Raw genomic sequence first — 13,503 nt, forward strand, 5'->3', positions numbered from 1 at the left:
TCAAGGACACAGACAGAACAAAATTTGTGGTTTTTTGCAACAGTAACTCCAGTGAAGTTGTGCTGGCATCATCCCAAAGATAACGCCACAAGAATCAAAATGACATCTCTGATCATACTACATATTTCCCTGTTTGCAATGGCCCATGTTGCCCAGCTTAGGATTTCCACTGTAGACCAGACATAGATAAAATATACAGCCTTAAGAAACCCCAAAGGGTTTTCATATGTTCCAGTTATAGATGGTGACATCAGTAAGACTCACAGAGCAAAACACTGCAGGGATGAAGCTAACTAGCCATCAGCAGCATGCTCTGTGGCAACCAAAGCCAGACCATCTTCAAAATCCAGAATATATTTACCATCCCAGAAGAGGCAATGGTAGCTGAAGGTACAGAGTCAGATTCAACTGAGGAAAAGCTCTTTCTCCTGGCCAGTTCCTCAATATGGTGCCATTTTAGCTTAAAACAGCATGGCATGTCATCATATAGATACACAGTATAGGGTGCTGGCAAGCTTGAAGACCAGCTATGGACACCAAGCAGAGATGCAATTCAGCTTTGTCTATTACACAGCAAGTTAAAGATCAATGCCATGTGACAGTCACAGAATGTAAGGCTAATCAGGAAAAACATTCAGTGCTGGGGCAAGAGGCAACAGATCTCATTCACAATGATCTGCAATTTTGATACTTGACTAGAGGTAGCCAATAGACTCAGCTTCAGGTGAGGAAGAAGCAGCATTATTTTGAGCCTACAGCAGTTAAGAATGAGCAAAGCTAAATTATAAGTAGAGGCTTTCTTGCATATCATTGTCTTTGGTATTAATTGTATAAATTCCACCCATTTGCGCAAAATAATTTTATTAGATACACAAATACAAAATATTTACAAATATATTAGTGTTTTCAATACCAGAGTACAGAAAGCAGCGTATAAAGTCACACACACATATTAGTAACTCTGTCTCCAAAATACTGCATAAAAATACTTGGATTACTGCTATGAAACTGCCCTAGCAGTCTCTTTCTTTCTTTGTCAGAGAGCTTTGAATCTTCATCAATAGCTTTCAATAAAGAGAATAGCTCATCTTTTGTGGTCTTCTCTGTGTTGGAGCAATACTCTCTCTCATCAAGTTTTTGGCAAAACGTATAACCTAGAAGAAAACATGAGACATTCAGATCATTAGCACCACAGCCAGCCACCCTCAAGATTCTACAGACCCATACTCCTTTACAGAGTGGTCACTGCTACAGCAAGTCCTTTTGCATCACCTCAGTACCTTCTATTTCTCACCTGGGTGCATGACAAGAAGAAAAAGGTCTGTTTAAACTCTTACCTGTTATCTGACTGGGATCTTGGCCTTTCTGCAAAGCCACCAGTTTATTGCTGACCATTTTATGCAGTGTGCCTGGGATCTTGAATAGAAAGATAAGACAGTCAAACAGCAGCACAGAAAATGCTTATATGCATAAGCATATAAGAAAATCTGATCATTTTCTAGCACTTACCTTTAACACATCTTTTTGGTGATCCACAAGGAACAAGATCAGGAGGTCAGTTTTCCCTCTGGATAAGGTTTTATTGTTGATAATAGCTTTAGAGAATGTTCTTTTCACAACCATCCTGTTGTCACTCTAACAGATAATACAAAACAATGATCAGGAAAGGATAATTAGTGTCCCACTTTAAGGGCAGTATCTTTGTTCCTCAAGTCCTTGCTTCTCCTCTAGTCACATATTTAAGCTACAGCTTCTGGTCAGTGTCTGGGACCTCTAGATTTCAGCAAGTGTAAAGCAATATGTAACAGTTAAGCATGCACATTTACCTCCTTCTGTAGTTTGAGGTCAGAATTGTGTGCTGCAACAGCCATAAAGTACAGGAGTCTTCTGAACTCCTCCCTGACTTGGCTGTCTAGAAGTTTCAGATAGAGTTGAACAGCCTCTAAAGATTGCTCCATCTTCCCGTTCACTGAGGAGAGATAAAAGTATCTATTGCCATGTTTATTTAAATAAATGTTACAATAAACCACCTGAACTAGCCACATCAGAGGAGTTCATCTCTGAACAGAACTGGTCAAACAAAGCAATTCATTCTCACAAAGATTTCCCACAGGCTGAGGAGAGCTGTTTGCATGCAATCTGCAAACAGCCCACACCTGGGCTCTTAGCCTGATACTTAAGAAAACTCAGTTCCAATTAAGATCAGTTACAGTTCAGCCATCTTGAATGGAATATGAACACTGAAAAAAGAAAACAGCTCCCTTTGGAAGAATCAGGGACCTGTTGTGGAAACAACAGATCTATACAGAAGTGAGGGATGTCCTAGATAAATGAGCTACCTTGATCAGTTAATTGCAAGCCATTCTGTAGAGCTTTGCAATGTTTCAATTGGCCTTACTATGCAGAATATCCACTTTAGAAGTGTGAATTATTTAAATGAAGCAGGCTGTACTGGTATCCTCCCTTTATCATACAAGGAGGAGGAATGGGGTATAAATGCAAAATATTCCTACCAACGTGGAACAACAACAACAAAAGGAGAGAAGAGCAAAGAGTAAGGAAAAGAGGGATAAGGAGATGTTAATTCATGATTAAAACTGTCTCAAAGTTTAAGAAATAAACATTTGTATGGACAAGAGGGGAGAGTTGTAAATGGGATAGAAAGGATCCACAGAGCTTTAACTTTACATCTTATTGCCTAAGTATTTAATATTAAACCATACTTATATTTAATTTCTTGGGAACGTTTACATTTCCATAGACATTAATTACGACCAAGTTATAGCCCTCCAGTTTCACAGCCATTCTACACAGAACTGAACACAAGTTACAGAACTGCAGCGAGTCAGGACTAAGATTTCTCCATTTCAAAGCACTGTCTTCATGACTAGAAATAAAGAAGAAAAGCCAACCTTACAGAAGTCAACCTTTAAGCTTGGTTGCTATAGTGAATATTCAGCCTGTCAATACATCTCCCCCATAAGCTTAGGAATATAGCTTTACTTACCTAATAGTTCTGCAATTCCTGAATGGATTTCAGACGCATGGCTTAGCAGCGGCTCCTTTTTCTGGCCATAGTACCTACCAATGCTTTCAAACAGCAGTATTTTCCACTCATCCGCTTTCTCTGGCTGATCAGGCAAGTTCCTGCTAATATCTACCACCATATGATCTGGAAGATATTCCAAGCAATCTATTGCTGCTGAGAGCCATTCATCTGTTCTAAAAGACAGAGTGGTTTTACTTTGCAGCATTGCTTCCTGATGCCTTTCAGAGTCAGTTGCATTGCTTTTCACAGAAAGCAAGTAGTTTCTCACTGCATGAGAGTACTTAAAGTCAGCAGAAATTGACACACAAAAAAAGACAGACTTCTCCTGACGCTCAGGTAGATCATACCCATACACCTCATTTAATCAAGATGAAGAATTAGTAACTCAGAGGTAAACAGTCACAAGCAGTTAAACCTAAAGTCAGTGATGTCCTTTACTGTTAGACAAGGACATAACTATTGCTAGATAAACAGAAACCTGAACCTTGATCTGATTCAGACCGCTAGAAGTTTTTCCACACTGTTTTTAACAGTTTCAAGCTCAGCATTCTTAGCTTGTTAAATACAGAAGCTAAACTATTCCCTCACAGGTAATTTTAAGGAAAATTTTTTTTCAAAGTAGCAGCAAGAATCTCTATTCTTTCCTCAACGCAGCAAACAATTCCCCCTCTGAATACTATCAAATACCGTACTTGCATTCACAAAACATCTTCCAGTGTTCATGATAAATAAGTCTCAGCTACCTCTGTTTCAGAGCTCATCAACTAGTATTTGCCAACTAACTCAGTAACAGGGAGAAGTGCCTACTTGCATCCTTTCTGCCCAAAGATCAAATGTGCTTTACACTCCTATGAAAGTCAAGTTCTCCAAAGTTGCAGACATAAGCAGTGAACACTTACTGCGAGTCACTGAAAGCCTTGAGAATCTCTCTGTCTAGGTAGTTACTTGTGATGACATATCCAGTTCCCTTCCTTGGTTGGGGAAGTTGAGGTGTGATCTCTTGGTGCTCCAGTAAAGATTCAAGGAGAGGAAGGTCTACAAGCTGCAGCAGGCGAGCAATTGTTTGTTCTTGCCACACTTCATTAATAACTGTGAAGGGTGGAATACACAAAGTGCACAGATTCAGCATGTGCAAAAAGAGGTATTATGAAAAAGATAACTCCCCTTCCTCCCAGAAGTCCTAGCAGATTAATTTTACCAATAAAAGAAAAGTTACAGTAGCAGAGAGCGTGGCCCTTATCAGCTTTAAGTCTCCACAACAGGAACTTAGCCATTTGTTTAGTTAACTACAAGTGCCAGAGAATTGCTTTTTAGGTCAATCTGAAGCACCTCACATTCTTTGTGGTCCAATTTGCAAGCCTCCTAGATAAGATATTAAAAAAAAATCTAAAGCAACACTGTCCTTATCACAGCTTCCACCATTATGATCTGGCTCAAGTTTTGAGTTTCTAGGCTGTATTAGCATTTTTAAGCAAAGAAACCACACTAGGTCACAGTTTAGTCAGAGAGAAGACATCAGTTGTTAGTAACAGTCTGTATCTGCACCAGACAGTGCAGGGAAGGTTTTTAGCTAACAGTAGACTACTGGTCATGATTAAGTAAAGTAGTGCAGGTAATTGAATATTATGAAGGGCATTCCTAACTCAAGTGAGCCTCTACACAATTTATGTATTCTTCTCCACAAAATTCAACACTGATTTATTTCAACTAGAGATAGCGGGTCCCGTCCAATGAAATACAAAGCAAGCCTGCAACAAATACAGTTTGCCTTTGTTATGACATGGTGTTCAAACCAAAATACTCTGAGAGTCACTTTGAATCCCTCTCCACTCTGACAGGCATGAGCCTTCCCAGTCCTACAGTTATCATCTTCCTTCTCCCACAAGCTAATGACCAAGGTGTTATCTGGCTTACCTTGACGGGACAAACTGTGTGAGATGTTCACTTGAGGGCTATTTGCAGGCTTTAAACTCAGGTTTTCCCAGAGATCCTCCAAGCTTTCTGATTTGACAGGAGTAGAGTGAAACGTTCTCTTCTCATGTCTAAGATTAAAATAAACAGCCTATATATATATATACACATATTTATCCATACATGGATAACCAAAAATATCATGTAACATATAGAAGTGGGTAACTGTTCAAGATTTTAAAATTTTTTCTCTACATGAATATTTGCACAATCTGCTCCCCAACCCAACATCTCCTGTGTCCAAGCCACACAGGAGTATGTACTATACCTTAAAGAATTATTTACATACAACAGTTGTGTGCGAGTGCAGAGCTCCTCTCTTGAAACTTGTCATAGCCAGCATCAGCCAGCTACCCCAGTTACCACAGAAAACGGGTAAGGATGAGAAATTATTTAAGAAACCAAACACCAACACCACATAGAAAACCCCCCATCAAACAGAATTCTCCACTTCAAAAAATTGCAGAGTTTTATGACATTATTCCTGATAGCAAAGTGAGGACAAAACAGCTGTTCTTGAAAAACCCAGAAGGTGGACACTCCATAGCTACACCATTCCTACAGCTATTCAGCAACTAATGGAAGACTTCAGAAACCTGTCAGCCATTCAGATTCTTCTCATAACTGCATTCACTATTGAGTACATAGCAGAACTCTAGCCATAACATTACTATATCCCTAAGTATACTTGTTAAATTTCAATTTCTGTAGCTTCTTTGGTTTAGGGCACTGCAAAATCCTTTTGATGTGCACTATCTTTGTTGTGTATGCAACAAACTGTATGTATCAATAAATCTGTTCCTTTCACTAATGAAGAAATGTAATCTAATAGATCTGTGCCCTGCCCAGAAGAAAGACACCTTCATTCTACACTAACAGAACACAAATAACCTTGTTTCATGACTCTTTGTCCAAACAATTAAGTCTTGCTTTAAGGGCCCTTGTGATTAATGTATTTTTAAATGCAACATATGACTTAAGTTTTTAATGTCTCATGAATTTTCCTCCTTCCAAATAAATTGAGACATTTTGCTTTAGCACACAACAGGAGCTAGATGGGGGTCAGGGAGAGGCAGGACCAAGGAACTACTCATTTTTGATTTTCCTGCTTCTAGAATTTTCTGATCAGTTGAGCTAATGCACTGAAGTTCACATTTGCTACTCCCATGAACACATCACAGAATGGTTTGGGTTGGAAGGGATTTCAAAGACCATCAAGTTCCAACCAACCCCTCTCCCATGGGCACGGACACCCTCCAGTGGGCCGGGTTGCCCAAAGCCCCATCCAGCCTGGCCTTGAACACTGCCAGGGAGGGGCCAGCCATAGCTTCTCTGGGCAGCCTGTGTCAGTGACTCACCACCCTCACAGTAAAGACTTTTTTTCATTACATCTAATCTAAACCTACCTTCCTTCAGCTTAAAGACATTCTCCCTCTTTCTATCACACCATGCCCCTCTCTAGCTTTCCTGTAGGTCCCTTTAGGTACCAGAAGGCTGTAATAACATCTCCCCAGAGCCTTCTCTTCTCCAGGCTGAACAAGCCCAACTCTCTCCGCCTGTCTTCATATCGGAGGTGCTCCACCCCTTTGATCATCTTTGTGTCCCTCCTCTGTAATCACTTGAACAGCTCTATGTCTGTCTTGTACTGTGCCCAGCTCTGGGGTCCCCAGTACTCCAGGTGGGGTCTCACAAGAGTAGAGAGCAGAGGTGCAGAATCCCCTCCCTTGATCTGTTGGTCATGCCACTTTTGATGCAGCCCAGGAAACAGCTGGCTTTCTGGGCTGCAAGTGTACCTTGCTGACTCATATTAAGCTTCTCATCCACCAAAACCCCCTGAGTCCTTCTCATCAGGGCTTCTCTCCTTCCACACTATCCAGCCTGCATTTGTACTTGGCATTGCCCCAACCAATCATCAACCACATAAGGTATTTTCTTTCTAGGTCAATACTACTTTTCAACATGCATATTGCTAAAACCTATTGCAATAGATACATGAACACAGGTTCTTAGAAGAATAAGTTGGAATATGTAAAGCGTTCACCTTTGAATAAACTATTTAAGGGAAGGTATTTGGCAAACTGTCATCTACACAGCAGCGTGTTCTGTTTTGTGATGGTTTTGTTAGCACTAAGGTTTTCTTTACCACTCCTAGAGACAGGGAAACAAAAGCCTCACAATTGCACTTCCCTCTGGTTCTCTTATGGCACGCAGTAGCATAACAGTCTGCAACCTAACCTAGGAACAAGTCATAGCCACACAAAGAAACAGCTAAAAACATTTTTAAAAAGCTAAATTTGAAGTGTAGTGAAGCTAAGATAACAAACAAAAGGAGCAAGTTTTCCTGATTTTTCCCCCTCAAAAACTGGAAAGATTACTGGCTTATGCCAGAGGTAAGTGTATAGTGACTAGAAATTGTTCCATTGCATTAGCCTGATGCACCTGAATACCAGTTGGTTACGTTGGTTTAGAGCCCAATAGATCAGTATCTGCAATGTCCGACCTTTCTACTCCAATACCCCCAAGGCAATGCGATAAGACACAGAAAACAAGTTAACCATGAGGGCTGAATGATTTACCTCAAATTGCAGTTTCCTACCTGTCTTTCACCCACAAACATCTGTATGGTATCTACTTTTCTCCTCCCACAGCTCTGTAAGTATACAGCAGCTTTCCCTTCTCTCCCCCAGAACACATAACATACTCCTACTGTAAAAGTCGTTACCTTCACATCCCACGTACTAACCTTTGTGGTGTACACCGCTGGTAATCTTTATCAAGTTCCATTTGATTTGAGACATTTGTGAACCTGTAGAGGCTGCTGCTACTGTCTTCAAAGACAGACCGTTTGTCTTTTCCAAAGACCCTGGTTGAAACTGCCTCAAATACTTTGTAATCCATCAGCGCTTGACACACCCGCACGATCTTAGCACGAGAAATATCAATGTCCCCGAAATACTTGTTCTGCAGGAGATGGGCAAAGACAACATCCACTGCATCCGAGCCAATGAAACAGTCGTGGTAGCACTTCAGGTTCTGGCGTCGCTTTTTCACCTCCACTTGAGTCTGAAGCGCACTGATAATGCTGCTCCAGACATAGGTTGCTCCAAATGGTTTCTGCGCCAAGCTGAAGCCTAAGAATGGAGAAGGCATAAAGATTGACGTCACGCTGCAGTTAGAAGAGAACTGCCCCTTTCAGACTACTAACTTTCATCAACCTTGTAGGGATTTAAAAGTTTGAGACTTCCAGTTCTGTTTGTGTTGCTCATGTATTAACATTTTGTTAGTTCCTGCATTGTAGCAATGTATCCTCACTCTGGTGGTTACCTCTATTACACTAACCTGAAGCTTTGCAACCCAGAGCTTCTAACTTCCTCAGCCTGTCACTCTGACACTATCCTTTTCCATGCTACTCCATCACCAAATGGTTGAAGTAGACTACCTAATGGTAGTAGGCAGAGACTATCCCAAAGCACACCTTCCACCAGAGAAAAGCTAGTTGTACATACTCATAACTCCCCAGTTCCTCTATTAACACTGACAGAACTGCACAGCTGAGCAGGGGGAGGAGGAGGCAGGGATGAAGAGCCACATCAGAACCTTGTTTCCTACGAGGAATTGTGCACACACACAAGCTAACTAGTATCAGTGCTTAGCATATCACTAGCAAGATCCAGAATTCTCACGAGGTACCCCCCACTCCACTTATCCCACAGATCAGCCTTCTACCACAACAGCTCCAACTGAGATTTAAGATCTGTGTACTCAACGCCACTTCCTTTAGCCAACCAGTCTTCCCTCCCCCAATAAAACCACTAAACTATTACTCATTTACCAAACTGATTAAGAATAGCACGCTAGCAAGTAACAGTTTGACCAGGGGCTAGACACAGCCTCTACAAGGACTTAAAAATACAGAATATACTTACAAAGTTTGGAGGTGGCACCTAAGAGGGAATAGTTACAGCCACCAGAGGGGCCAGAATTAGAATATATGCTTCTTGGGACATCAGATGAATAATTTATTAAGAGAAATCAAAAGCTGAAGAACAAAATATGGAATGAGGAGTTGGCAGCAATCCTACAGAAAGCCATCCGGGGTTAGCACAGACCTCAAACCAAATGAATTAACAGTGTGATGCAGTGTTTAAAAAGAACAACATGCAACTCATTCTGGAACATATTACCATGAACATTTTCCACAGAGATGCAAGAGGTATTTTTTCTGTCTGCTTAGTCTGAAGTAGGTTTAGTTAGAGAATTGTATTCCAATTTTGGGCACCAGAGTTTCCAGCTGATCTCCATCTTCCAGAGAGCCCAGAAATTAGCAAGTTGACAGGAGGAGGAGGGAGAAGTCAGGAGGGCAGTAAAAATCAAAGAAAAGAAAAAAACCAGGGAAGACAATAACATTTGAACACAGTAACACCGTTATAGCGGACAGCAGCAGCTATCTTCAGAACTGTAATCAACTGGACACCTGGTTTCTGAAAAGATTCACGTCGGGAAAAGAGCTTTTTACAACAAGGCACTGAACCAGACTGGGTAGGAGCCTTACAGAACTTCCAGCCGTAGCACGCGTTTGCTCATACTTTAGCCTAGTGACACCTTGAGGCGGGCAGAACAAAACAGAGCACAAGTTCCTTATTGATAGCCGGATAGCCTGTTCGGGAGCAGAAAACCCCAACAAAACCCAGCACCACCAATCACACATCAACGCTGATTTCTGCTGCTAAACTAAATATCACCCCACTCCACCTGGAACGCCTCTATTAACCGCTGCTTTATTACCTCTTCCTTCACCCATTCCCAAAACCTTTTGGGGAAACAGCACTAAGCACGGCCTCGAGCATTAAAGCGACAAGGTCTTACAAAGCTGAAGTGCTCGAGGTGGAGAAAAAAATAGCAGAAAGAGCCCCCAACAAGCGCCCTTCGCGTCGCACTGACGCGCACCTGCTCTCCAACTCACCGGCGGGACAGAACAGCTGTCCGAGCCTCCCTGTTACTCACCGCCGCCCGCAGCTCCACAGGCGCTCGGCAGGCACCGCCCCAGCCGCCAGCCCCCTCGCCCGAGCCGCGGGGCTGCCGCACGCTGGCCAAGCCGCGCCGCGCTCGGTGAGGGGCGGCGGCCGGGCAGGCGCGAAGCCCGGACAGGGCCTCCCGGACGGAAACACCCCCCTCCACCGGCAGCGGAAAGCGGCCAGCTTTTGAACCGATGTGGAGCGGGGAAAGGCGCCGGCACCAGGCTCCCAGCGGGCTGAAGCCAGGCACTAGAGAGGGATGGGTCTGTCCGCCGAGCCCGCTGAGGCTCAGAGCCGCCTCGCCTCACCCCACTTCGCCTCACCAGCTGTCCGCACCGAGCCTGGGCTGAGGGCACCCTCCCCGAGCGGACGCCGCGACCCGCTTCCCCCCAGACCCGCTCAGCCACCGTCCCACTCGCTGCCCCGTACCCGGCGGCCTAGCGGCGGGGCTGCAGACAGCGCTGAGGTTCAGAGCCGCCGCCTTCTCCCGCACCGTGGCCATGACCAGCGACAGCTCCGCGCACTGCCGGCCCGCCTGCCGCCTGCGGGGAGAGGTAGCCCGCCAAGGGGCGGAGCCGCCGCGCCCGCGCCTACCCCCATTGGTCGAGCCCGCACCCGGGGGCGGGGCGCGCGCGGCGGCGGCCGTTGAAAGGCTGGCCGCGTGCCGCCGCACCTCAGGGCCGCGGCTCGGGGGGCTGAAGCGAAATCCCGCCCCAACGCCCTCTCTCTGAGGGTCTTCGACTGCGGAAAGAGCAGTGAAAGCCCGCCTAGACATGCCCCGGCATAGCATAACCCGCGGCCGGACAGATGTACAAGGTCTGGTTTCTGTGAGCGTGAGCACCAGGATCTATAAGCGTTGCCCGTCTTCGGGGAGGAAACGCAGCAAAGGCATCGCGAGCGTACCCGCACCGCGCTTCTGGCGCGAGGGGGCACTGCCGCTCTCACCTGGACAACGCCACCTGTGCCGAAACAGCGGGGCTGTAAAATCCTTGGTGCTCCCTACAGCAGTACAAATGCTACCCAGCGTTCGTAGCATTATAGAATGCGTTGGGTTGGAAGGGACCTGTAGAGGTCATCTAGTCCCACCCCCTGCGGTAAGCAGGGACACCTTCACTAGATCAAATTGCTCAGAGCCCCATCAAGCCTGACCTTGAATATCTCCAGGGACGGGGCCTCCACTTCCTCTCTGGGCAACCTGTTCCAGTGACCACTACCCTCAAAGTGAAGAACTTTTTCCTAATATCCAACTTAAATCTCCCCTTTTTGAGTTTAAAACAATTACCCCCTCATCCTAGTGCTACATGCCCTCACAAACAGTTCTTCTTCCCCAGCTTTCTTACAGGCACTTTTCTGATTGGTATTGGAAGGCTGCTATAAGGTCCCCCTGGAGCCTTCTCTTCTCCGAGCTGAACAAGCTCGACTCTCACAGCCTGTCTTCATAGGAGAGGTGCTCCAGCCCTTTGATCATTTTGTGGCCCCTCCTGTGGACGTACTCCAACAGGAGTCCTTCTTGTGCTGAGAGCAAAAAAAGCTGGACACAGTACTCCAGGTGAGGTCTCACCAGCACAAAGGGGCAGAATCCCTGCTTTCAATCTGCTCACCACACTTTTGATGCAGCCCAGGATGCAATTGGCCTTCTGGGCTGCAGGTGCACATTGGTGGCTCATGTCCAGCTTCTCATCCACAGGTACTCCAAAGTCCTTTTCCTCAGAGCTGCTTTCAAGCACATCATCTCCTCACCTCTATGGATAACGGGGATTGTCCCAACCGAGGATTTCAGCAGGAGCAGACACAAAGCAAAACTGTCCTCCATGATACACAAACTAAAAAGTAGACAAATGCACACACTATTGACCAAATAACATAGATCATAACTCATAGAAAAAATTTGGGTTCTCACATTTTCAAAGTGTCGATAACAGTTTTGCAAAATAATGTAGCCTGTTCTACTGCGCAAGCAGGTATAAAGTGCAGAACTTCTGCTATCCAACGAAGCTCAAGTTAGCCTTCTTTTATCCTTAAAGGCAGGGCACTGTAAGTTTGTTCATCCTACACAATGCATAAACAATAGACCTGTTTCATTTTAAGCTGTGAAAATTTGGTACAGGAAACTAGATAGTACAAACTTATGGCAAACAAGCCATAAGTTCCATATTTCACTGACAGCCCTGTAAAGTATTTAATAGTAGAGCTCTAAGAGTGGAAGCTCTTGTTAAGTTTTTCAGATAAAGTAGCAGCCTAAATCCAGAGAAAAAGAGTCTATTGAAATGGTAGCAAAATGCTAACCTTTGAAAATGAAAGTTCATAGTGTTTTTCAACAGCAGGAAGCAACAGAGAATTCTTTCTTAGAGGGATAGGGGAAGATGTTAAAAGAAATAGTTCTGACTCACAGGTATCTGACAGTTGCTTTTAAAACCTAATAAAATATATATATATAAAATGCATGGGTCAGCGGGGATTTCCATGACACGTTATTTCCCACTTCTGTAGTAGTTTGATGTTTGCTTTTTTTGATACCTTGTCAAAATATTTTATCTGCAAATCAGTTTATTTCCATTTTAAAAAAAGAATTTATTTTTGCACAGCTGTTGAAATAAAGCAATGCAGTCAATCATTCTGCAATGGTTCACCGTAATCTTGAGAGAATTTAGAACTACAAACATTTTCAAATCAGAGGTGTTAACCAGTCAGTTAACGAGAACATTACACCTTACATCAGAGAACCATTTGTCAAAGTGCTGCTTGCAGGGAAGAGAGTGAACCACGGCTAACGCACTGTAAGTTGCTAATCAAAAATGTTAAGACTCTTATTCTTGTATTTTATTGCTAGGTGATCAGCAGTCTACCATGGATTTGTGCCTTTGCCTCCATGTCTGCCCAGACTGACCTCAACTGTTAAGACCCCAATTTCTCCATGGGCAGATGGCAGCTATTGGCTGGTCAGACAGCTACTGTCGAACAGTATCTGCTATCAAAACATGTTGAAAAAATACTACTTTTAGTATTTCTTATAGTAACATCATTCTGAAATGCTTTCCTAGGGCACGTATGTATTCATGTAAATATTACTGTAATATTTTTATGTAATTATTTGAAAGAATGCATTCTCATGCAGCCAGTATGGTCATTCTTAACTGGTGCAGTTCCTCAGACTGTGGCAGAAAGATCTCAGAACCAAAGTGCAGCATGTTGTGTTTGGCTTCACCTTCCAGTGTTTTCTCCAACTTAACCCCCATAAATTTGAACATGAGATGCACAAGAGAATACAAGTTACAAAAACATAATTAACATAATTCATTCATCAAATCACTTAGGAGCAACTCGGTGGCATTCCTACGTGCACATGGAACAGTAACCCTGCTGCAAAAAGAGTTCTGCTGAAAAATACAGAACTACACACAGAGACAGTCACTACTGTGTAAATATATGAAAACTTGGTCTGTAGGGTGTAAGTGTGCAAGGAAAATT

At 43.7% G+C, this 13,503-nt stretch overlaps 1 protein-coding gene across 3 annotated transcripts; it reads right to left on the reverse strand.

Annotated features, from left to right (window-relative positions):
• Nucleotides 1-850: 850 nt before the first annotated feature.
• DEPDC7 (DEP domain containing 7) lies at nt 851-10,537 on the reverse strand (the record flags this gene model as incomplete). 3 transcript variants are annotated; one of them, XM_084263341.1, is made up of 9 exons in its annotated part: nt 851-1,154; nt 1,338-1,416; nt 1,510-1,635; nt 1,827-1,969; nt 3,008-3,222; nt 3,949-4,138; nt 4,964-5,091; nt 7,764-8,151; nt 10,465-10,537. In XM_084263341.1, 9 exons carry the CDS (start codon nt 10,535-10,537, stop codon nt 940-942), a joined length of 1,557 nt encoding a protein of 518 aa, XP_084119467.1. In that variant the 3' UTR covers nt 851-939. The 3 variants fall into 3 exon arrangements, with proteins under 3 accessions (XP_084119467.1, XP_084119466.1, XP_084119465.1); XM_084263340.1 differs by having other exon boundaries at nt 4,964-5,079; nt 7,749-8,151; XM_084263339.1 differs by having other exon boundaries at nt 7,749-8,151.
• Nucleotides 10,538-13,503: the final 2,966 nt, after the last annotated feature.

This window comes from Gallinula chloropus (assembly GCF_964237585.1).
Source record: "Gallinula chloropus genome assembly, chromosome: 4".
NCBI lineage: Eukaryota > Metazoa > Chordata > Aves > Gruiformes > Rallidae > Gallinula > Gallinula chloropus.